This window comes from Pleurodeles waltl, chromosome 5, assembly GCF_031143425.1.
Source record: "Pleurodeles waltl isolate 20211129_DDA chromosome 5, aPleWal1.hap1.20221129, whole genome shotgun sequence".
Taxonomy (NCBI): domain Eukaryota; kingdom Metazoa; phylum Chordata; class Amphibia; order Caudata; family Salamandridae; genus Pleurodeles; species Pleurodeles waltl.
Genome location: NC_090444.1, coordinates 864,041,592 through 864,068,392, shown reverse-complemented (window position 1 = coordinate 864,068,392; position 26,801 = coordinate 864,041,592). Strand labels below are relative to the sequence as shown.

The 26,801-nt window shown below is 42.4% G+C and overlaps 1 protein-coding gene across 1 annotated transcript in view; it reads left to right on the top strand.

Annotated features, from left to right (window-relative positions):
* Window positions 1–26,801, top strand: part of LOC138296102 (zinc finger protein 3 homolog) — a 1,150,345-nt gene that overhangs the window by 658,693 nt on the left and 464,851 nt on the right. The window contains exon 7 of the mRNA XM_069234957.1: window positions 1,811–1,903. Coding sequence (XP_069091058.1) covers window positions 1,811–1,903 — 93 coding nt within the window. The remainder of the gene's footprint in view (window positions 1–1,810; window positions 1,904–26,801) is intronic.

The window sequence follows — 26,801 nt, the reverse complement described above, 5'->3', positions numbered from 1 at the left end:
TACCCTTTCTTGCCAGCCACGCTGTGGAGTACTTGGACGCGTGTGATGGAGCATTGTCCTGCATGCGAATCATGTTTTTCTTGAAGGATGCAGACTTCTTCCTGTACCACTGCTTGAAGAAGGTGTCTTCCAGGAACTGGCAGTAGGACTGGGAGTTGAGCTTGACTCCATCCTCAACCCAAAAAGGCCCCACAAGCTCATCTTTGATGATACCAGCCCAAACCAGTACTCCACCTCCACCTTGCTGGCGTCTGAGTCGGACTGGAGCTCTCTGCCCTTTACCAATCCAGCCACGGGCCCATCCATCTGGCCCATCAAGACTCACTCTCATTTCATCAGTCCATAAAACCTTAGAAAAATCAGTCTTGAGATATTTCTTGGCCCAGTCTTGACGTTTCAGCTTGTGTGTCTTGTTCAGTGGTGGTCGTCTTTCAGCCTTTCTTACCTTGGCCATGTCTCTGAGTATTGCACACCTTGTGCTTTTGGGCACTCCAGTGATGTTGCAGCTCTGAAATATGGCCAAACTGGTGGCAATTGGCATCGTGGCAGCTGCACGCTTGACTTTTCTCAGTTCATGGGCAGTTATTTTGCGCCTTGGTTTTTCCACACGCTTCTTGCGACCCTGTTGACTATTTTGAATGAAACGCTTGATTGTTCGATGATCACGCTTCAGAAGCTTTGCAATTTTAAGAGTGCTGCATCCCTCTGCAAGATATCTCACTATTTTTGACTTTTCTGAGCCTGTCAAGTCCTTCTTTTGACCCATTTTGCCAAAGGAAAGGAAGTTGCCTAATAATTATGCACACCTGATATAGGGTGTTGATGTCATTAGACCACACCCCTTCTCATTACAGAGATGCACATCACCTAATATGCTTAATTGGTAGTAGGCTTTCGAGCCTATACAGCTTGGAGTAAGACAACATGCATAAAGAGGATGATGTGGTCAAAATACTCATTTGCCTAATAATTCTGCACTCCCTGTATATATATATTCATGAAATCCTTCAACAGAAGATAATGCCGCAGCCACTTACTTGATTCCATCCAAAATTATTTTATTCAGGCAAAACAAACACAATGGCAATACTCCTCCAACGTGTTTCGGAAGACTCTGCTCCCTTGCTCAGAGAACTTGCCATTGTGTTTGTTTTGCCTGAACAAAAGAATTTTGGACTGTATCAAGTAAGTGGCTGCGGCATTATCTTCTGTTGAAGGATTTCATGAATTTGTGAAAGGGTTCGCTACCCTCGTTGCAGCCTGCTGTGCAGGACAGTGACTGACTAGCGATCTTTAGTAACAGTGGAGAATATATATATATATATACATTCTATTATGCAGGTTAGGTTATGTATGTTAGTTAGTGACTCCGTCTATGGCTGTGTGTAGGCTGCATGCGTTACCAATACAGCATTTAGACTAGAACAATGCTATGTGATAATTAATGGCAATCTATTTTGTATAATGATGCATTTTTTGGCAAATCTATTCCCTAGGAATGTATGCAGACACTTAGAACCTTCTGTTTAATGCAAATGGTAGATTGTGTTTATTACAGAGATCATGTTGTGAAAAGCACACATATATATATTTATTGATCATTTTTGTATGGACTGATTTGTCTTCATGTAGTCATGACAGTAAAAAAATGTATGGTTGGAGAGTTACTGTCTCCTGTTGTAAGCAAATATCACCACTACTTTAGAGGGTAATTTTGTGCAATGAAAATGTTGTCACATTCTGTAGTCAAACAAATCATTAAAGACTACTTGAATGTTTCCTGCAGTAACTGTCCCTGTGAATTTTGCAGCTGTTGTCTCATTCAGGATTAAAGAAGAGGGAGACATGAATCCAGTGGACTTTCAGAGCACAGAGAGAAGAGATATCATTAACTGCTCTAGAGGTCAGTAACTAGTTTTTACTTATTTAACACTCAACAATAAAGAATTAATGCAAAGTTTCACATGTGTGCAAGAATGGAATGGTTATATTACATCTGCCTAAATTATTATTTGTTTTTCATATTGTACCTTTTCCAAGTACTATAAACAAAAGGCTTTTCAGTTATCAAGTTTAATATTACCGACTTAACCAACCTTACACATGATGGAGTTAGTCTTGCTGGGTTTTGTGCTTTGTACCTGCATGTTGCGCAGGTGTGCGAGACGAGAGTTCAAGCCACTGAACCAACTCATTGGTTTGAATGTACCTTCCTCGAAACTAATTGAAATCGGTTCAGGACTAGCAAACCATTTCCTCCTTACACTGCTTAACACCTATTCCATTATTATATTTACTGGTGACCCACACATATCTGCCTGCCTCACTGTTTCTGCACGCAGTGCCACACAGTGGATGGAAAGTTTGTTTTCTTTAGCGAAATCCTCCTTCCTCTTAGTTGGAAATGCACCACCTTTAGTTATCTAGGCTGAGACATGTTAGTATACCGCTGGAAATGCAAATGATTTTATAGATGTTCTCGGCTGTGATAGAAAAAAGAAATTGGAATGGTCTAACGCTTTCTGTTTTAGTAAGTGTGATGATAATATTTAATAATGCACAGTCATGCAGTTTCAACACTGTAGATGGCTTTCGAGCTATCCTTGGAGCTGGTGTCTTTACTGAACCTCAATGGAATTACATTGTGGTACTTGAGTTTGTGACTTAAAATTATCTTGACACCAGTACCTCATGATTGGGGGCATAAGACTAAGGGAGAAGGTAACCCTGAGCTCTATCACTTTTGTGGACATTCACAGTCAGGTTGTTCAACTGATGGTGCGAAGCAGATTGAACAGTGAGGTGTTCTCAGCAGGAGTTACAGACTTGTGGTAATATTACTTGTAGGTTGGTGAGGTGAAGGTGAGCCTGCCAAGTATGATCTTTACTTGCAGCTCACTTGTATTTGGGTGTGGGGGAGTTTGAGCTAGCTTTCAGTTTTACACCTAATTGGTATAAAGTGCGAGGTCGTTCTTGGTAAAGACAGTTGTGTTGACTTTATTTGCTTAAATATCTCATGGAGCTGTAGTGCTTTGTGGAGCAGTGATGCAAATACATTGTGGTAGGAATTTAAATTAACTCCAAGGTTATTGGATGGCTCAGTAGAACAATATGGTTATTTCCTAGCACATCTACTGCATAGGATATAATTAGGAAGTGCCGGGGGAGCTGCACTAATGTACAGCAGAGTCACTGGCCGTGAGGACAGGAAGCAACTTCCACACCCTGAAAACGTAGAATAAAAATGATTGTCATCTGCAAGCTCTAGTGGAAGAGGTAAGAGGCATACCAATAAAACAGGATTTAAATCAGTAGGGTAGGCCCCATAGCGAAAACCACTGAAAGCTACATTCATCTGCATGAATCAAGCTGTATAATCTTGTTTATCTCTTTGGACATTGAGTTAACATATTTAAAGTAGGGGAGGCGCAAATGTTTTAGACTAGGGCTTTCGTTACCAAGTACTTGCATCTGGTGGATGTTATCCACTATCTAAAATTTGTTTTCATCAGGGCTTTCGGCAGATAGCTGAAAAAGTCAAAGGAAACATCCTTTTCTTATATGTGGAACTTCAAAGAAAAGCAGAACTACCCCTTCAAATATGGCTGCAGATGTTTGTAAATATTTTTGTTTTTAAAAAAGTATGTCCATCACCACACATGACCAATCATTGGTACTGCCAAACCCTTCCATAGAAAATAATTAAGGTAGGTAATTAAAATAAAATCCCGTAGGAAGTAATGTTAAATTAAATATAGTTTTTAATAGTTTAAAAAATATATTATTTAATGTCAAAAATATAAAACTATTCATTACTGAAATATAAAAATAAAAAAAATAAAAAATTCAACTATGATATTTTAATACCCTAGTTAGTTTGTATTTTAAAAGTTAATGTAATGATGTTTTTATTAAAATGTAACTACATTATTTTAATTATTTGTATACACCACTTCTTATAATTATTAATGCATAATACTTTGTTTCCTTAGGTGGGACTTTATTATTTAATTAATGTAAAATAGAATTAAAGCTACCTGCTCTGGCAACGTTTTCGTTATACTGATTTATTTAAGTTATTGTTCAATTTTACTGTTATTTTAGGGTTTTTGTTTTTAGCTGGTGATGTCACTTCCTGTTAATGTCACCAGGTTAAAAGTAATGTGACATCACTTCCTGCCACACCATGAGAGCCAGGGTTATGTGGTAATACTTCCTGTTATGTCACCATGGAGTCAAAAGATCAAATCAAATCAAATCATTAGCATTTATAAAGCGCGCTACTCACCCGTGCGGGTCTCAAGGCGCTAGGGACAAAGGGGGTGGTTATCGCTGCTCGAACAGCCAGGTCTTTAGGAGTCTCCGGAAAGCGGAGTGGTCCTGGGTGGTCCTGAGGCTGGTGGGGAGGGAGTTCCAGGTCTTGGCCGCCAGGAAGGAGAAAGATCTCCCACCCGCCGTGGAGCGTCGGATGCGAGGGACGGCGGCGAGTGCGAGGCCAGAGGAGCGGAGGGGGCGGGTGGGGACGTAGAAGTTGAGGCGTCTGTTGAGGTATTCCGGTCCCTTGTCGTGGAGGGCTTTGTGTGCGTGGGTGAGAAGTCGGAAGGTGATCCTTTTGCTGACTGGGAGCCAATGCAGGTGTCTCAGGTGTGCGGAGATGTGGCTGCTGCGGGGTACGTCGAGGATGAGGCGGGCCGAGGCGTTTTGAATGCGTTGTAGGCGATTTTGGAGTTTGGCTGTGGTCCCGGCGTAGAGGGTGTTGCCGTAGTCCAGGCGGCTCGTGACGAGGGCGTGGGTCACGGTTTTTCTGGTGTCGGCGGGGATCCAGCGGAAGATCTTGCGGAGCATGCGGAGGGTGAGGAAGCAGGCGGAGGACACGGCGTTGACTTGCTTGGTCATGGTGAGAAGAGGGTCCAAGATGAAGCCGAGGTTGCGGGCGTGGTCTGCGGGGGTCGGTGCGGTGCCGAGGGCCGTGGGCCACCAGGAGTCGTCCCAGGCGGACGGGGTGTTGCCGAGGATGAGGACTTCCGTTTTTTCAGAGTTCAGCTTTAGGCGGCTGAGCCTCATCCAATCTGCGACGTCCTTCATACCCTCTTGTAGGTTGGTCTTGGCGCTGGCGGGGTCCTTGGTGAGGGAGAGTATAAGTTGGGTGTCGTCGGCGTAGGAGGTGATGATGATGTCGTGCTTGCGTACGATGTTGGCGAGGGGGCTCATGTAGACATTGAAGAGTGTCGGGCTGAGTGATGAGCCTTGAGGTACGCCGCAGATGATCTCAGTGGGTTCTGAGCGAAACGGAGGGAGGTAGACTCTTTGGGAGCGGTTTGCGAGGAAGGAGGCGATCCAGTCCAGGGCCTGGTCTTGGATCCCGTGGAGCAGAGGCGGGTGATTAGGGTGCGGTGACAGACGGTGTCAAAGGCAGCCGAGAGGTCAAGAAGAATGAGGGCGACTGTTTCACCGTTGTCCATCAGGGTTCTGATATCGTCTGTGACTGAGATGAGGGCGGTTTCAGTGCTGTGGTTGGTTCGGAATCCGGTCTGTGAGGGGTCGAGCAGGTTGTTGTCTTCCAGGAAGGTGGTCAGCTGTTTGTTGACGGTCTTCTCTATTACTTTGGCTGGGAAAGACAGAAGGGAGATGGGGCGGAAGTTTTTCAGGTCGCTCGGGTCAGCCGTAGGTTTCTTTAGTAGGGCGTTGACTTCGGCGTGTTTCCAGCATTCGGGGAAGGTAACAGAAGAAAAAGAAGAGTTGATGATGGTCTGGAGGTGCGGGGCGATGATGTCGTCGGCTTTGTTAAAGATGAAGTGCGGGCAGGGGTCCGAAGGGGCGCCGGAGTGGATAGAGTTCATGATGGATTTGGATGCGAGATGTTACTTCCTCAACCCCTGACATTTTGGTGAATCGACATCCATACCCTTACAGCTCCTAATTTAGATTTGCAGAAAGCCACTCAGTGGGTACCACCGATTTTGAAAAGATTGGAGTGGTATCAGGTTTCATAGTTTTGAATATTGTATAAAAATCGAGGCAGAGACCCCGTTGTAAACATTGCTGTCCTCCCCTTTAAAGTAAGCGCCAAGGTAGCCCACCCCTCCATATTTTGCTTAGTTTGTTTAAGCTTTGTAGTTAAGTTGAGGTTCCAACTTTGCCCTGTGCCTCTTGACACACCTAGGCCCAGGTGGTCAGCGATCCTTAACTGTGGTTGCTTCAGGCTTCCTGGTTCCCACTCCTCAGTTAGCACATAAGTGGATTTTCTGCAGTTCACATTCAGGCCAAAAGCCCCACCTTATACACCATTTGAATTATTCTAGGGATAGAGCTGTCAGGACGCTTGATAATGAGCAATAGGTCATTGGCATACAGTGATATCATGTCTTCCTGCCTGCTTCTTCATTTGAACGCCTGAACCAGAGCGTCACTGCTTAGCCATTCTCAGAATGGGTCTGTTACCACTGAGAACAAGAGAGGGGAAAGGGGGCAACCCTGACGTGCACCACTTTCTGTGACGAAGGGTGTGGAGAGTTCACTGTTTAGTCTGACTTGGACCCATTAGGTTGTATATAGTAACTTTACTTATTTAAGAAGAGTTGAGGGATCCGGTAAAGACAATGTAATGGTTCAGCGCCAATAATGTCTGGCATTGACCAGTTCCAACTTTCCAATGTTTTTGTGTGTTTCTCCCTTTTTAATTCAAAACATTCTACCCTCAGTAGATGGAACATTCTAATAGCTTCATAGCCCAACTGCCATTGGCTATACTGGTTGTTAAAGGCCCCTCTCCTTTCTTAAAGGCTCATCTGCTGCGCTTGCCTATTTCCCGGGTTCAGCATCTTCAACATCTATTATAGTCCTCAGCAGCTGGTTATAATGCTAAAGTATATTCCAAGGTGTACATCTGCATACCTTTTAGGAGAAGCAAAGGACCCACATTTCATGGATTAACTGCATTTCATCTCCAAATGTTTGCAACAAGTAGAATAATGTTTAGTAGCATTGTTCACATAGTGGGTAAGTGCAAGTCTCAAATATGCACACTACCAACATTACTAGTGAACCCATTGTTTCCATGACTGGCACCCTCCATCATTTTTACAACAGACCCCGCATGCACTTTGCCTACCTATACTCTCTTGCACTTCCCTCCCAGTCTACCAGCCCTCTCTTGCACTGTCCCATCTGGCTCCACTTTCATTGATGGATAAGTCCTTTGCAGAGTGAATGGTCCTCACTAGTGACACTCTTCACTTACGTTTCTACAGATTCAAGTTCATGGCTTCCTTTATTGGGGTGGGAACATAAATATGGATATCCCATTGTTGTTTGACATTGATTTTCTCCACCTTTCTCAAAACAAAGCTATCTTTTCCTGGACACGATTTTTAGTTTTAAAGGAATCAGTGACATGGCTATTGGTACCCTATCCTTTGTTTTAGTAAAATGTCTTGATGATCTCATTGTTTCAAACCATTAAATGTATTAACATATAAGGTGTGTCATAGTGCAGCCAGGAACAAGACATCATTTTGCCACTTCAGCCAGAATCAACATCTTTTCCATTATACGTTGACAACCAACACAGATTTATACATGCTTGATTGCATAACATTTAAACATGTTTATGCTTATCTGACATATGCTTGAGTAAGTGTACTGTTTATGCCGGTACAATTATGAAGATGCATGTACATGCCATGCGAATCATAACCTCTCTAGTGTATTTCTCCTTCCTGTCTACTGTTTTCCACATAATTTTGAGCCAGATAATATATAATGGAGTTCCCAAAGAGAATGTGGTATCATAGAGTATGTTGATTCGGTTGTTACAATGCAGAGTGTCTGCCAGCCAGTCTTTATGTTGTGATATCCATTTGCCTTTCTGTATCTTTGCAAATCTTCTTTTAGCTATGTTATACAGGTCCTGTAAATTAAGTAGGGTCCTGTAAATCAAGTAGGACTGTGCATATGTTCAACGTAAACATCAGTGTATAGAGACTTAGTTCACCTTTATCATCAGGAAATGTTGGCTCAGTTCCTAGCTTGCTCACAGTGCCCCACCTGAACCCCTAAGCATAACAGGATACCAGATGGTATCAGCAACCTCGAACATGGCTACTCAGATTCCACAAGGAAGTTGTAGAAGCAGAGCTACCCTTTCGTTGTCACTCTGTGCAACCAAGAAGAGACACAAGAAAGATGTGGAAATGTAATTTTAAGCTTTTATTGCAACAATCGTATTTTTGCAAAAAAAAAGTATGGGTTGCGATTATTAGGCAAGCGAGACAAAGCATGGTATTCAGCATTCCAAAAATGGTGAAGAAGATTAACAATTTAACTATGATAATGTTATTATGTTGGTACACTCCCATCTGTGACTGCCTACACTATCGAGAGCAAGTGGGAGCACCCTCTGCCAGATTGATTGGGTTGCCAACCCCCCTGTCTGGGTAAGATGTACTGGGAAGCTAGGAAGCTGGTCTGGTGTAGTGCAGGCTATCGTCCCTTGCTGAGCAGAGGTCAAAGTCAGCAAGTGTTGCATCCCAGCCACAGGGCACCTCGTTCCAGAATAATCTTAGCAGAAGTGCTTCTCTGCTGAATGTTATACAGAGGCAGTTTTAATAATTCATATCACACTGTGTCAGAGGTGCAGAGCGTTTGCAATGATATGTCTGTAAATGATGATCTGTCTCCACGGACAATCATAATACTTAGGTCATTGCATTCTGTGTGCTTAGCCTTGGACAGAGTGCATGCTGAACAACAGCAATACTTACAAGAAACAAGCTGCTTACAAGAAATAAGTACATTGTCAGATGATTGAAAAGCTGAGGAATAGGTCAGCATCAGAAAGAAAGGCTAAGTTAAAATGTGCAATCTAAAAAGGGGTCTCTACGCGGGCCCTGTCTTACGTTATAACACCCTCCTCTTGGCCGTGGAATACTACATGCAAAATAAAATTAAGGCATAAAAATCTGCCTAAAATATAAATAAGAAAATAAATATATGTGTAAGATACGCGTAAAATATAAAACACACTTTAATAATAAAAACAAATGAAAGCCATATATAATCAATAACAATTCAAAAAGCCAATAAACTAAGAAAGATATACTTGAAAACAAGGGGCTGAATCAAAAGTCTAGGAGGCTCCCAACATATTTCCATGTCCACAGTCAAAGGGACCCAGGAACGAACCCACGACCACAGAGAACAGATCCACTGGGGCCTGAGAAGCAAGTTCCAGTGAACAAACATGGTCAAATCCAGCCAACTCATCAGATGCTGAAGGTGAGACAGCTAATGGTGTAACCTCAGTGTTGGTGCCAAAGTGCAGGAATCCAGGAGCTGAACCATCCATATCAACTGGAAGTGATGACTCATAGTACGCATCCAGCAGCAATGGCAGTGTCTATGACAGCAATGAAGGTGAGTCCTCAAGGAACTGACATGTAGATCGATATTCACATATTGAACCAATTACATAGTCAGACACAAGTCCAGTGAACACTCGAAAGAGCACAGCGTAACACAGGCTGTACACATTATAACTGCACAGGTCTAAAAGACAAAGACCAGTTCATGTTCAGTTCCTGGAACAAAGACTCTCAGAAATACTGTATCATGTGTTCAGGACACAGCAGATTCATCACTATTTGGCCTCGAGATGGAACATCCATTGCTGAGCAATAAAAATAGAACCAAAATAGCAATGACAGAAATAATACAATCAGTATGCTACAAACACACTTGAAACCAAAGAGTTCAGAAAGGACAGTATCACTCCAAGTACAGTCTGGAACGTGGTCACAAAGCCAGACCCAAACGCTATGAAAAAGAGTACCACTCTGGCGGTATTTGAAGCATTAAATATTTGGTGAACATGTTCACTAAAATGCTGCAGCAAGTTTGTGCTCAATAGCAATTGGACTTCAGCGGAAGACTTTGCAATCTGGAGATCATAGGACACTCGGACAGATTTTAAAGCAACGTCCATCTGAAACAATAAAGCTTTCAGTCAGCTCAGTTTATCAAAGTTAACACTAAAAATAGGGATGGAAATAGGGTTGAAAGGACATATGGTGATTTCCCTAACCATGCGTGTGGGTGGAAATAACACATTGTTACAGCAGATCACGACCCTGGAGACTGACACCTGGCTTCATCCCACAACAACCTTTGTTGTTCAGAACCAGGTAGCTGCCATTCCAGAGCAATCGGAAGACCGGGCGAATTAAATAGACTGGTGTTTCTTTCAGATAACACGCCAGATTAGCCTTGAGCACAATATGAGTGTCAAGCTGCGTTACCTCTTGACAGAGTAATGAAGGGCTGAAAGAAGTTTCACATTAGTTTCCTCTAAGGAAGACTTCTGATTCCCCATTCACACATTTGTAATTGAAAGGCACAACTCAAGACTCGTGAACAAAGCTTTCTCCAATAGCTTCATATCTGCCTACCTGAAAATGTTTCAAACAAGATGGCAAATTGCAATGTAGGGATTGGTAATGATATAAAGCCATGAATCAACCACACAGCAGACGGTATCTCAACTACTGAAAAGTGTACTTTTTCTAAAAGTGCAATGTTCAACATGGTGTGAGTTACATCTTTTTGCCATTAGTCTCTCTCTGTATGTGTATTACATTGTATATAAAAAAAAACTCTCTCATGTTAAGATATTTCCATGGTACACAGTTTTATTTTAAAACCTGCAATGTCTAGCTCAGTTGCATAATCAATTTCAGTTGGCTCTTCCGGTGCGGTAATAGGGGCATAGCATTCTGTATGATATAGAATGCAGAAGATGCAATGTTATTCAAAGAATAAATGCAAGTTGACAGCGTAGTTATACCCTTGCCCACAACAGGCAATGCTTTTTCTAGATTTTCCCTGTCAATCTGTCTTAACCGTTCAGCAACATCTTGCTGAGAAATTTTTGAAATGTCATTCTATGTGGCAAACAGTAAGCATTTTGGATGTGGTGCTCTAGGACTAAACAAGAAATCTTGTATATTCATATCATCAGAAAGGAGAGATAGGTGTTCCTTAGCTGCAGCACCTGAAATGATGTAACCATTGCTGGCACAATTTCCCTACTCTATAGGTTGTGACTATACCAGATTGTTGTGACTGTAAGTCTAGTCATTTGTTTAGGTATTAGACAGGCTCTAAACAAGGCATCAATGCCCTGTACTTGTCATTGGCGTGTTCCCCAAACCAGTGGTTCCCAAGCTTTTTCGACCTGCCACTCCCTTGACCTATTGGCTGTGACGCCCCATTATGTTACTTTTTTTTGGAGGGTGAGGAGATATAAGCCCAGCTGTGGGAGTACTCCCATTTTTCTCCCTGAAAATAATTGGGATGAAGCAGATGAAGGCATTATAATCATAGATGTAATCCTTTTGCTGCCTGAAAGCCTGCACACACGCCCATTGCCCCGAAATTACACCCACAAATATAAGGCCATACCCACAGGCAGCTATCATCTAGGGCTAGATGTACAAAGCCCTTTTGCATTCCTGAACGGTCCAAATCAGTATTTTGGGCTGTTAAGAAATGCAGAACTGCTTTTTCTGATGCACAAAGGCCTTTACGAAATCACAATTTTCTGTTTCTACTCTGTGAAATCTCAATTTGTGATCCCCAGAATAGGAATTCACAAACAGGGATTACCTATTTGCGATTCTGATTCTGATGTACAAAGCATTTCCTAAATGCGATTTGGGCATTTAGGAAATGCAATTACCATCGACTTAGTCGATGGTAATCATGTGCAATTTTAAAAAAGCACCCCAAAATGCTTTTTTAAAATTGCTATAAAGCACACACATGCCCCTTGAGCATAAATGTTCTCTACATGTGCACACACACTTTTTGGGGTGCACCAAGGGGGTTCTTTTACCCATTGCCATCCTTGGTTTTGCATTTCCTAATAGGAAATCGTATTTGGGAAATGCAAAATCGGCCCATTAACACAAATGCAATGGGATTCCTTATTTGCGATTTTCTGATAGCGATCCTACTTTGTAGGACCGCTATTAGGAAATCTGTATCTTTGTACATAGCATTTTGCATTTCCTAAATAGCAATTTCTATGAAGTTGCTACTTAGGAAATGCAAAATTGCATTTTTAGTACATCCGGCCCCATGTTTTGTACAGGTCTGGCCCACAGGCTGGAGAAGTAGAAGCCAACAGCGCCCATTTTGTGGCTCTTCGAATAGCCATCCACCTAGTCCTGCCTTCTCTCAAATGTGCTGTCTTCTCAGTCGTTGTTGTTTACTTTGTAATAACTGTACTGTAAGTACTGTAGAGCTTACTGTCTCTGAGGCATTGTAGCGCGTTTTCGTTAGTAAAACCCTGGGTTAGAGTACAGGCTTGTTAAAGGCTAAGACAGACTGGGACAGACATGAAACTGAGCATGAGAAGCGTTGTAAAAAAACTACATGAGGAAATGTCGAGGGAGTATGTGGCATAATGGCCACAGCTCCCAACCGTGGAAATGGAGAACCAGGTTTGAATCTCAGCATCTGCTCAACAACCTGTGGTTCGAGACAAATCACTTAATGCCCCCTTGCTCACAAAACTTTTCTTCCTTATAAAGGCAACCAGGCAGTAAGTGAGAGTTGCGCACCACAATCTGCACAGGGAACCGGGGGGGAGATTTCCCCACCATCAGACTGTCAGAAAAGGTACAGCTGTCACGAGTAGGAGCGCCAGTCACGACAGTGGAGGCAGGAAAATATTTCTTGCTCAGCTCTGACAAAAGCAGAGAAAAGAGAAGTCACCTACAAGTGGCTAGAGTCAGGCTGCACTTCCTTAGTTGCAGGTATACACTGCAGGAAACGAGAAAACAGAGTTAAATGTGAACAGTAGGCCAATATGTTAGCTAACGTTTTACATAAATATCTGTGGCAGCAATAAATCATGTTCCTTTGGATGCTGCAAGTCACTGAGCTCTGTGTGTGCATAAATGCTTTGAGGTTACAAACATGCAGTAATAGACAAGGGTTAAAACAATTTAGAACTAAAATATGAAAAGTGTTCTGTACAGTGGTGTAATCATTATGTCGCCAGTGATGCTGAGTGTGCAGCAGTGTGTTCGGACCTAATAAAAAGACATCAGTTACCGGTTTACTTGCTGCTGTTGAAATGTTCATATAAACCCTTAATTACAACAAAGCCCCCTTTTGCAACAGATTGCATGTGATGCGCACGTTTTCCTGCTTTTTCATATTTTGCATCACAAACTTTTTAAAAACGTTTTGAAGTTGCAATCTGTTTCAGTTTTAAGCTAAAAAAAATAGTCACACTTCAGAACAGTTCATGTTTATGTTAAGTGTAACTTCAATGCACTTGCAGCTAGAAGCCTGTAGGTTGTAGCTACACATTCGTTTGTGTTAAATTCATATGAAGTATCTGAAGGGCATGAAAACAAGAAATTTGATAACAAAGAGTGACTCATCACACATTCGAAAATGAAACTGACAGACTTAAACTACAAGACAACTTAATGTGAAAGCAAGCTAATGATACTTTGCACCAAATTTTGTGCTCCCAGGTTGTCACTACAATTACCGTTTTGCACAAACATGAAACTCACATAATGCGGCCCCAAGACATGTATGTGCACAAGTCTTTGTCTACAGCATAAAAGAGCTAGAAACCTCAAAACACTTGGGTGGAGTTCTGATTTAGTGACTACGATTTCTAGCTGAGTCCCCAGATTTACCACACTGTGTGATCCAGGGCAAACTGAATCCAGGGCAAACTGACCCTTCGTAGTCATTTTCTGTGTCTGACAAACTGGCCAACTTTAGAACGCTTGGAATGGACTTAACACCACTGTTAAGAGATATACATATGGTCATCTGCATCTTAAAATCTTAAAAGAGCATCTCCAGCTCTCTGAGAGGCCCTTGACAGCTGCGCATTTAGTTATTTGATAGCATCAATATGGGAATTGCCTTTTTGTTTGAGGGGTGGGCCTGCCACTGTTTTAAAAGATGAGCTGCTGATTAAGCTGTTAGGAGGTATGTTAGACCTGGCATCCTTTGTTTGGTCTCCCCTGTCTTTTTTGCCTCTGCTTCCCACGTTTTGATTGTGTGCTGTACTCTGTTTTTGCTGTTTTTAGTAGTCTGAGCACTTTACCACTGCTGACCAGTGCTAAAGTGAAAATGCTCCTGTGTAAAATGTATGTGTAATTTGCTTTTCCATGTTTGGCACATTTGATTTACTAGTAAGTCCCTAGTAAAGTGCACTAGAGGTGCCCAGGGCCTGTAAATCAAATGCTACTATTGGGCCTGTAGCACTGGTAGTGCCACCCACATTAGTATCCCTGTAACCATGCCTCAGACCAGCCACTGCACAGTTTGTGTGTGCAGTTTTGAACTGCGAATTTGACTTGGCAAGTGTAGCCATTTTCCAGGCCTAAACATTCCCTTTTTATACATGTAAGGCACCCCTAAGGTAGGCCCTAAGTCGCCCCATGGGCAGGGTGCAGTGTATGTTAAAGGTGGGACATGTACTGATTTGTTTTACATGCCCTAACAGCAAAATACTGCTAAATTCAGTCTCACTGTTGCAAGTCCTATCTCTTTCATAGGTTAACATGGGGGTTGCCTTAAATATCTTTAAAGTGCAGTTTCCCTTTGAGAGCATATAGAAATACGGAGTGTGGGGTCTCTGAACTCACAATTTAAAAATGCATCTGTTAGTGAAGTTTGTTTTTAGATTGTTAGTTTGAAAATGCCACTTTTAGAAAGTAGCCATTTTCTTGCTTATGGATTCCCCTGCTTTTGTGACTCTGCCTGCTTGTGGATTACCTGTCTGGGTCAGACTGACAGTTGGGCTGTTTGTGGATCTCCTCTAGACAGTCACACAAAGGGAGCTGGGGTGCAGCTTGCATATCCTGATGAGCCACCTGAGCTGAAGTGGAGGGAGGAGTGGTCACTTACACCGCAATGTAGTCTCCAACCCCCTTGTGTGTGTTTGGGGGATGGCATGGGCAAGGCAGGATCCTCTAAACAACAGAGACTTTCCTTTGAAGTTTGCCTACTTCAAATGCAGAAAGGGGTATAAGCATTGGACCTAAAACCCCAGACTTGAGATCACTTCAGGAACCAGGAGGCACCTCTGCCAAGGAGAAGACCTGAGGAGAAGTACTGCCCCTGCCTGTGATTGTGCTTTGTTGGGCTAGCCTGCTGTTGCTGCTTCTGCCTGTGAAAGGGGACAAAGACTGGACTTTGTGTGCATTCCTGCTTGTGAAGAATCTCCAAGGGCTTGAACTGAGCTTCCCTCCTCTTTTGAACTCACAGGGCCATCAAAGTCTTCCTCTGCCAGCACCTGGACTCTCTGCTGAGACTCCTGCAAAGTGGTGCCCTATCCAGTCCCTGGGCCCTTGAGAGGTGAAGTTGGCAGAACAAGAGCTGAAATCCATGCACAGAGTGCCATGCAGGGAAATTTTTGACGCACCATCTGCAGCACAGCTGATAAATAAAGCGCCACCCACTTCGCAGCTAAAATTGATGCTCCGTCTGCATTGCGGCTGGGAGATTGACGCATCGCAGAAGGAGAAACAAAGCAACACCTATTTGCGCCTGCTGATAATGACTCAAACCCACGCAGCACAGTTTTTTAACACCGTGTAAACAGATTTCTCGCGCATCGTCCCTTGGCGTCAAAGTCATCGTGAAGCGACAACGACCCGAGGTGCCCCGTCCGGAAATCGAAGCCTCGCTCTCTTACGAGGGAGAAAAATGACACATCGCCGACCCGACTAGAGAAGGAAACGACGCACTTGTGAGTAAGGAATCGACACATCGCTGACTTTTTCGATGCACGTTCGCCCATGCTGCTTATTTTTGACGCAACCAGGTACTTTGTGTAAAAATTAACATTTCCATTGTTTCTATGGATTATTCTTTTAAAAATTCAGATTTTGACATGTGTATGTTGGATTTTTGTCATTTTGGTCTTGTTTGATTTAGATAAATATTACCATTTTGTTGTGTTTTCACTGTATTATTGTGTGTGTTGGTACAAATACGTTACACATTGCTTCTGAGATAAGCCTGACTTCTTGTGCCAAGCTACCAAGGGGGTAAGCAGGGGTTATCTAAGTGTGTTTCTCCATTGCCCTGACTAGAGTGAGGGACCCTGCTTGGACAAAGTGCAAACTGACTGTCAACCAGAGACCCCATTCCTAACAAAGTACTTATCATAGAGCCGGCAGTATGTGCTTTTTAAATTTATACCGCCAGCACAAGTCTTGATGGTCATTCTGGATAGCACACAAGCCACGTGGGTGTAATGCCAATGTAGGCTCAGAGCTACTTGCTAGTGATGTCATGCAATGTAAACAAATGTGCCAGCTGGTGAAACATGAGCATATGCAAGTGCAGCAATAATTTAACAATATTTATATCAACTACAAAAGCATAAAATGCTAAGGTAACCCCCTTGGACAAGGTCACACACATCTTTGCAGCAGGCACACTAACTTACCACCTTATCAGTAGTGAAAATTAATCACTTCTCGTCTCAGCAGTATATATTTTTAACCATTCACACATTCAACCAGATACTCTTCATAAGTTCAGCCAATGATTCACAAATTGTGTGCTTGGTGCCCGACACCCCTGGGTAGTTTTGACAGTACACCAGGTTGCAGTGCTGCACAGATAAGAAATCACTGCCCAAATCGATTTTAAATCAGTATTGTCTGTTCAATATTCATAGCCCTGTAGGGACAGCTGGGATATGAATGAGTCTGAATAACTCAGTTTAGGTCATCATGTTTGTCTCCACTGGGGAAACAGTATACTCATACTAATAAGATCTCAGGTCTAGTGGGTTGTGTCCTGGAAAATATGCAGACTTTCTCATAAATATTTGTCAACCACCCACTGGTGGTGTCAGACACTATTCCTATTGTATGTAATTTAAAACTACACGTGGAAGACTACCTCTGTGTAAATTGTGATGAGAAAAATTATGATAACAAAACCTTTCACCATAATTAGCAGAGCTCAAATAAAAGTCTTCAATTTCAAATACAGTGTAGCTTTCCAGTTCAGAGAGCGTAGGTCGTACGGTGTCCACATCCCATTCATCGGAAATAACACCAGGAATATTAATGCCATCCATAGATATTTTTTAAAAACATATGGTATTTGCAAACTTTCTGTAGGACCAAAAATATCAAACAGGCTCTTATCCCACACAATACCATCGGAGATGGGTAATGCAGAATGTTCACCAGGGACAGGTCTCTTTGCACCCTGTGTGAGGAAGAATGAGGATTTAACACCTCAGTTACCAGTTCAGGAGCAATGTGTTCAGTAAGATAATGTCCATTTAAATTCAAGAAGAAAACTGAAGCAAATCTAGTCCAAATGAAACACAAACATAGCAATCCATATATAGGACCAAGGAGGAACAGATAAGACTTATTTAGCCAAAGAAAAATGCAAGTATTCCATGTAAGGACGTGTGTGAAGAATGTGAAGAAAAATTGTCAATGTCAACAAAGTAACCAAAGGCAGTCTATACAAAAAAGGGATGTCATGTGGCAGTGGAGAACTGGTTGTCTCTTCCAAAGCTGGTTGGGAATAAACAATTTCATCATTAGAAACAACAGTTGAAGACTGTAAACTCACATCTGGAGCGTGTCCTGTTTTGGCAATAGTAACAGAGTATCTGTGTATGTTCTGATGTCCAATGTGTACTGATAAAATCTGGACGTAGTAAATCATACAACGGTTTAACCTGCTGTGCATAATCTGGTATGTATGTTCTTCCATAGTTCAGAAAGCCTATGAATGATTGTATCTTTTTTATAGTGTTTGGTTAAGACAGCACATTTCTTTAAGAAATGTAGGGCAAGGCTTTTGCATTAATTGGACAGCTTGTACCCCAAAAACAGTACACTGAGAAAAGCTATTTTTAATTTGAATTTTATATGAATGAAAATTGAATTTGTAGCCATATTCGACGAATCCCATTACTATATGATCTGCTCTTGATAAGTGTGTGTTCGTCATCGTCTGTCAGATAGACGTCATCACATAGGACAATGCTTCTGAATACATTTCTTGTCAAATTGATGTAACTCAGACAGTAAACAATCCAGGACTGTTCTTATGCAGTTGAGGAAGTCAACAAAAGCGTCTTTGTGTCCCTACAGTGGAGAACACCATCCAAGCTCTGCTTTCAGGTGCTATATTTTGACAGAAAAAAGCCAAATGTCAAATATTGTTCATTAAGGATGTACTGTGTGAGGTTTGAATTGCAAAAGTGTGTGTGTGTGACTATTTAAATGTCTGTAGTCTAATACTATGATTTTGTTGTGGAAGTTTTTCTTCCTTTTTTATGATGATGTCAAATAAGTATTGTTAGCCCGTTTTCGGTTTCACATACTCTTCATTCCTGCGCACGGGCCGTCCTCCTTCCTCAGAGAGTTTGTCTGGTGAGTCCTGAAAGGGAAAAGAAGGATGTGTACCAGTTACAGTTTTGTAAATTTTAACGCTTTTTAGACAGCACCAGTTGTGGAGATCCACCCTTTGTTTTTGTTTTCTCTTTATTTTTCTATTTGTCCCAGTTTTGTTTTTTTAGAGGACTCGGGTGTCTGCTTGAAAATCTTGTTTAGAGTTGCCTTTAAATTTAAGCTGTGGCTTATTAGGCCTAGCACCCAAATCATCTCCACTTATAGATATATACGTGTCCGCAATAATTTTTGGTAATTTGTGCTCTTGGTCTGCTACAGGAACCTGTTCATGGCGTTGGCGCTGCCAGCGCTGGTGCCTCCGCTTTGATATTACTCACTATAGTTGTGGAAACTGTGGCAAACCGGCCAGTTAACTTTATCCCCAAGTCTAGGGCAGATGCAGACCTGTATTCATTTTGAATCTGTTTTAGCACCTCAGGCAAAACAGCTGTTGATGGTTTACCATGTGTTTTGGTATGTACAGCAGCAAAGATGGTGCCCCAAGGGGCACAGTCTTTAATGGGGGGAACCTTACCAAGTGGTAGGCACACAGTGAGAATCCCATTTTTATATTGGGGTCCCGTATGGGGAAATACTGCTTCAGGCTGATTTGTCTTATGTGCAATCCAGAACGGAATCTCCTCAAGTCTGGTGGGACCCTTACCCATAATTGTGTTAGTAGTGACTGGACTAATTGTAAGTACAGCTAACTGTGGCTGCACAGCTTGAACATCCCTTGTCTTGTATTGTGCAGTACATGTGGAGGAAGTCTTGGAACCAATTTTGAAGTTTCTGATACGTTAATTGTATTTCTAGTTGTGGACAACACCTATATTGATTAGATGCAGAGTCCTCATTGTATGTTTGAAATGTTTGCTGCAAGAAATCTGACGTATGAATAGGGAATTTCACATGTATATGCTTTGTGGACCTCTACCACGAAGATAACATCTCCCCCTCTGAGAAGGAGTCCCTGTTGCTCCAATAATGCTGTGACAGCACGTCTACAATTAACCGGAATGTTAATAGCATCCAACATTTTAAAGAATGGAATTTAAAGAGCGAATACTATAATGGGGGGGTCACTTTTAAAGGTTCAAGCTTGAACAGCCTACAGACTAAAATAAGGGATTCCTATTCAGCTGAAGAGGATTAATCCCTAACACCACATATGTCTCTGTTAGAAGTGAAAAGGGGGATCTTGGGTACATGTAACAACTAGTCAGGAGACCCATTAAATAAGTACCTGACCTAGAACGTTAGAGAGCCATGTTTTAAGGTTCCTACGAATCAAGTAGGACTGTGTATCTGGTCAACATAAACGTCAGCGTATAGAGACTCAGTCGGCCTATACCATCAGTGAATGTTGACACATTTCATAGCAAGCTCACAGTGTCCCACCTGAACCCCTAACCATATAACAGGGTACCAGATGGTATATGCAACCTCAAACATGACTACGCAGATTCCAAAGGAAATTGTGGGAACAGATCTCCCCTTTCATTGTACCTCTGCGCACCCAAGATGAAACACAAAATAAATGCGGAAATGTTGTTTCAAACATTTATTGCAACCGTTGTATTCTTGCATAAAAAACATAATCTGCGATTATTAGGCAAACGAGACAAAGCATGGTAACCAGCATTACAAAAATAGTTAAAAAGATAAAACATTCAGCCATGAAAATGTTATTATGTTGGTACACTTCCATCTGAGACTACATACATTCAGTGGCGTAACGAAACTGGAAGGGGCCTCTCTGTACAGAGCATGCAGGATCCCCCCCTTCGGACGCACTCAGGCCAGGTGCTGTGCTGAGGGGAACCCCAAAACCTCGGGTGTCCCACCGCGGGAGCCTCTGTTACGCCCCTGCCTTCACAGCCATATCAGTTGGGATGGTCTAAACCCCATACCTGGGCAAAATGTGCCCTGAAGATAGGAAGCCATTGCAGTGTAGTGCAAGCTATGGTCCCTTGAAGAACAGACGTCAAAGTCAGCAGCGCTGCACCTCGGGCACAGTGCATTGCATTGCAGGGTAATCCTAGCAGAAGCACTTTTCTACCGAATGTTACACATAGGCAGTTTTTATAATTCATATGTCTGTAAATGATGAGCTGTCTCCTTGGAAACCATAATACTTAGAGCATTGTGTTCTGTGTGGTTAGCCTTGGACAGAGTGTATAGACTGAAAGGCAGCAACGCTTACAGAAAACATACTGCATGTACAATGATTTTTAGTATATTATCACAAGAGCAAAAAGCCAAGTAAAAGGTCAGAATAAAAAAAAGACTAAGCTAAAATGTGAAATCTAAAATGGAATCTCTCTGCTGGCTCTGTCATGCCCAGGAACAGCTAAGATTAGCATCTCAGACACAAATCATCTGTTTGTTTTAGATATGGCTGCAGTATAGCCTAGTAGAGTGAATACAGGTGGTTTAGGTATATTCGTCTGCCTCATGTCACAGATGGACTTGAGCAGTTTTCCAGCATTGTTTAACTGCATTGTAGTCCCAGGCCAGTTGTAGGAAGTCGGCATTTGGTTTGCGCATCTCCTACCCTCAGAATTTACCCCAGGTTAGGATATTGATATATTTTGGGGCTGTTACTGATATTGCTGTCCAAATTTAAAATGGCCATTATTAAACGGGTGAGTCAGACCTGAATGCAGCAAAAAACTTAACACTGATGTTCTAGGATTTGTCCCAGGATCTCGTTCCGTTGTAATCTTTAGGCAGCTAGTAACATCTATGTTCAGTGCATTTGTGGCTGTAGATAAACATGCTCTGCATGCTTCTGCCATCTAGTGTTGGGTTCGGAGTGTTACAAGTTGTTTTTCTTCGAAGAAGCTTTTTTGAGTCATAGGATCGAGTGACTCCTTCTTCTCTGTGGTACTGCGCATTGGCATCAACTCCCTTGTTAGACTGTTTTCTCTCTATCGTTGGGCTCAGACATGTCTCTTGGCTCCGTTCTTCCTTCGCTCCATTTTCTAAATCTTTCTTCCATCTTCCCTTAATTTGACGGTATTATCTTCGATCACGTTTCCTTACTATCTGCAGATCCGTCCAGTCGAAAAAGACGTTTCAGGACTGGAGAGCTTGATGACTGGAGATGGCAGATAGGACTCCAGAAGATGTTACTGACATCTTCGGGGAGGAGCACGCCCAAGAGGAGCCGAAACAGGAGGAAGCCTTTTTGATGCAGGACTCTGATGTCCAGTGGGACATTGAAAGTCAAGAAGTCACGCCAGCGCAAGCTGTGAGTAATCTTGCCCCTCCTCCCCACCCTTAAGACTTCCAAAACACCCATCACAGAGGTCACCGGACCATCACTGCCTTTAGGCCATGGTTTGATCCTTAAGACTGGCTTGGGTGACCTGCCTTCTGGCTTGGCACCCAAACTCACCAAGACAAAGTACTTGTCTTCTTCGTCGACCTCTACCTCTTTGGTCTGAGACTGCAGTCTCCTTCCCACCACAAACCTCAGCACCGAGCAGAACAACAATCACTTCAGCTTCAGTACTGTTGAAAGGACACCAACCGAAACTTTGGTGCTGAAAACAAGAGATTCAACGTCGTGGGAGCTGAAAGACTCCAGTCAATCCTCAGCCACTCCCTCTCCAGCTGAACCCATTTTGGAGGTTATGGGCGCTCGCCAGCACTGAATACACATCCAAGAGGGTATAAGGTGCATCGTTGCTTCCCCCTCTGTTACCTTTAAGAGGGAATTTACTTTCCAGGAGGCTCTGGATACATCGACACTTCTAAAGAAGATCAAGGAAAAGGCTATCTTCATTCGCAAGCCATTTCCTCTTCCTCCTCTTCTTACAGACCCTCCACCACCTACTTCACCTCCACCCTCATTCCCTCCGCATTCACCCACCTTTCCTACTGCAGCAGATCTAACACATACATGGTTCCCTGTCATTCACGGGGGAGACTTAGGTGACAAGCCCCAGGACCCAGATCCCAGGGATAATTATGACCCAGACCCTATGATCTCTACAGACCATGATCTTTACCCCGCACACCCTTCACCACTACAGGATATTACATCCTACCAACAGGTGATTGCTAGAGCAGCTGCCTTCCACAAGTTTCACAGGGACCCCATTAAACAGGACCTTCCTTTTGACACCTTAACATCAACACATAGAGATCTTCAATTCCTCTCCATGCTTCCTGGTTTGCTTTATCGTGCTGACAAGATATTTAAAGAGCCAGTTCGTTCTAAAGTTAGCACTCCTAGAGTTGATACAAAAATATAAGGCTGCACCTTCAGATCTCATATATAAATGGTTTCAGGTTCCAACAGATTCTGTTGTGGCTGCTACTACCCATACAAGAGCCAATAGTCAGGCCACTTCTGACTCTCCTTCCCCACATAAGGAAAACAAAACGATTGATGCCGCAGGTAAAAGGATGGCTGGACAAGCAGCAACTTACAAGCTTTCCTTGCGAGATATGATCGGGCTCACTGGGATGAAGTGGAGGAGCTCCTCCAATATCACCCAAATGACCACTGTAAAAGGGGACAACAAATTGCCACTGAAGGGCAAACAGTTAGTAATAATGCCATTAGGTGTGCCCTAGATGCTACCAGCACTGCTGCATGCAGTATCAACACTGCCATTTTAGTTAGAAGACCCGGGCCAATGTTGGGCTAATCCTGCACGCTTATGCACCAGGCAGAGCCAAGGCGGGCCACAACCTTGGATTTGTGGCAAATCTTTGGTTCCTTGGGGGTCAGTTACATTCACTTTACCTTTTTTTGTGGAGGGCTATTTCAAGTGGCTATCTGCACAGTTGTTTCTGAAACAGGGACTCATCTGCTTGTGACTTTCTTTCTTATTTCGGCATTAACTGTGCTCTGTTGCACTGCTGTACCCCCATTATCCTGTGGCTTGGACTGCACAGCAATCAGTCCTTGGGTGGGGAGGTTGTCGTTTGCAACGTAGTTCAGTTGCTGATATTCTCATAGCAGGGGGCGACAACACTTTGGCTGATAACAATTGTTGTCTATTTGTTTTGTTACACTGAACCATGGGAAAATGGACATGTTCCAGTAAGCTTGTTGGTGAACCAACAGGTAAAAAAAAAACTGACTTGGCCCTCCCATATCAGCACTCTGCAAGACATCGAGAATCTCATTGAAGAGGTAGAGAACATATTACATCCCAACCTGACCAGTAATTCTGATGCTAAACCGAAAAAACAATAAGTTGCTCCATTATTTAAGAAGAAGGTTGGTAAACCCACAATGCAGTCACCTTTGGCTACTAGCGCTAAAGAAACACCAAGAAATAATAACGTTGTGCCAACCATCCAATCGAGTGATTTACACAAACATTCAATTCCTTTAGAACCTGTGGTTGTGTGTACTAATAGCTGTTTCCCCTTTGGTTGTCCATGCTTTGCCAGCTAAAGCTCAGGATGTGTCACTTGCTTCCACCCAACAAACCACAGAGCTGAAGGACCCAAGTGCCCAGATTAGAGAACTCTGTGCTGTTATTGATTCCCTTATGGCAGAACTAACAGCCTTAAGAAGTCAGGTGCATACCTTATTGAAATCCCAGTGGGAAAAATGAGGAGTCCCTTCTCTCATACAGTTTTTTCGCAATTACACTTTTCCCAAACATCAACTGTGGTACAAGAACATGTACCCCCTCTCCCCAGCAAGGTGCGATGAATTACTCATGTTAACGCAAATGTCTTAATTAGAAATTATTAATGAATGTTTATGCATTTTGAATAACGAAAAATGTAGAAAATGACTAATGTAGAAAAATGTGCACATCTGAAATTGTGACCTCGGAGAGCGGTCGCCAAGATTTACGAATTATATTAAAAGAACGACTGACATATGTGAAATATTGGAAAAATGTATTAGAATAAAGTAGTAGTATGTCATATTGAGAGTTATAACTTATGTTTTGCATTATACTATAGAGCTTAACTTAGCCAAAGTCGTGGCCTAGGTTTGCCAAGCCTCGTGCAGAAGCTGAATATTAACGTTCAATGAAAAGATGTTGACAAATCAGACTAACAGTGAACTGCTCATTGTCTAATAAAATTTGCTTAGCTGAAACCTTTGCATGAACCGACGGACAGGAGACGATAGAACAAATGTAGCAAGTTGTGTGTAAAGCGCTCAGAGCGTACTTCCCCAGGACTCGAACAATATAGAGACGCTGACTGGAGAAGAAGATGCAACATTTTCGATACCTGACTAGCTGGATGATGAGGACATTGCAAAGTGAACCAATCAACAATCTGAGAACTATGTAATATTAGAATTCAGAGATTTGAATTGTGAAAACTATTGGACAAAGTAAAATTGTGTGAGTAATTGACCAATTAGGATTTGGGGGATAGTCTGGGTTACTTCGATATAACAACCTGACAGAGGGGAGGGAGACAGAAGGACGGAGAGAGATGTTAGGTGCAGATGTAGAGAAGACCTTATTCCAAAATTGATGGGGAGAAGATTTGAGATTCTGTCATTGGGCTCATGCTCTTGATAGCCTGATGTGATGCTGATCGATAGATGACCTGAAGACGAAGACTGACTTGTTGCTGATCCATACTGAGATTTGGTAGTTATGACAATGTGACTGATTTTAACTTTTGTGCCTTTTCTTTCTAGGTACCAACTGCGCTGTTTAAATAGTTTTTCTCTTAGCTAGATGTTTTTTCCACATTCATGTTCTAAACTGTTTTCGCATGAAGTCCCACATGCTGATGCTAATCTGTGGTAGGTAAGGTTCCTACCCTATGAGACTGACAACAGAGACAAATGATTGACAAACTGATTTGCTGATCTCTGCTACTTATGTTGACTTATTCATTCCTGATTCTGTTGTTGACTTATGCTACTGCTTTAGAATGTACTCTGATGCAAGTTTTGATTAGGCTATGTTTTTGGCACCTTTTAATGAATTAATACAGATTTGTTGACTCGAATAAAGTTTGAACTAATTCTCATGACTTGGTATTGTAACTAATAGTGAATAAAATTACTAAAACGTATAGTGAGTTGTGGTTATTCATGACTGAAGGGTCATGGGGTGTTGTGTATTTGATTCATTGTTGATGATGACTAATGTTTATTAAGTTGCGTATCAATCTTCAGTGTGACAGCCATTAGCCTAGCTAGGGTACTCCATGCGAATCAAAAGGTTAATCGACTTATATGCGTCCCCTTGTAGGTTTACATACTAAGAATCAGGCGCGCAAGCAGTTTTTGGTAGCAGCTTGATGGTTAGTTTCCCTGGAGAACTAGTTAGGTGGTTATGGTAGTAGTTTAAGGCTGGTTAGTTATTCATTATTGAGATTTGGATTTTGTTTTTTGAAATGGCAATTATAGCAAAGATGATGTCCCCTTAAGCCCAGAAATGACTTTCCTAGATCCTGGATCCTGCAAGTAGAGTTGGGTATGTTCTTGGCGTTTTACTGATAGTGGTAAAGTGATAGGTTGCGTTTGCACAGCTTATGCAAATCGCAGGTGAATTGTGACGTATGTGACGGAAGTAGGGAGCCTGCGTACTTCAGTTGAAGTTTAGTAGGAGTGTGCGTACTCCGTAGTGTGATAGTTGGGAAGTCATCGAACTTCATATGTGTGTGGCGCTTTGTGCTAAAAAATTGTCCACATGGTTGTTGATGTACGGACCCTGTGTGGTCTAAGACTCCGGAGTATATTGACAAGTGTAGGAGACACTTGTTTATATGTTGTAATCTGTCTAGTTTAGTAGGTTGATCGGGCGTGGTCAACAAGTCGGTGTGAAAATTAAAGTGGACAAAATAACTTTTCGACTGAGATTTGGTGAGTCCTGTGTGCACCAGGACCGACCCATTGATCAGTTGAGAGTAAAACTTGTGGTCAAATTTTACTTGCATATGTGGGAGACTGAGAAAGAGGAATAGCTGTCTGAGTGAAAGGGCCATCAGTGAAAATCCGTAAGGTCTCTGAAGTGATTGTGTTACCTTCCTCTAGTAAACCAGCAGATTTATTTTGGTTATTGGTTTTTGGTTAGTGCTCGCAATAATTTGCATTGGGTTATGTGAATTGAAGTTTAGGAGAAAGAGCCGCAAGACATTGTCAGCCGCAGTGTGTTTGAGTGTGACGTCATTGGAGCTGTGCTGGGATAGGTCAGTTAGCGAGAAGTGTCGCACGCGGATTGGCAGCCGTCCGTGAGAGGCAATTGATTGAGAACGCAGGTGAATGGAATCTTGGGAGTAAAAGTAATTTCGTGATTTGATTTGAATATCCAAAAAATAGAGAAGATGAAGTTTTTCAAAGCGTTTAAGAGTGCCCTGACGGGAGATGCATAC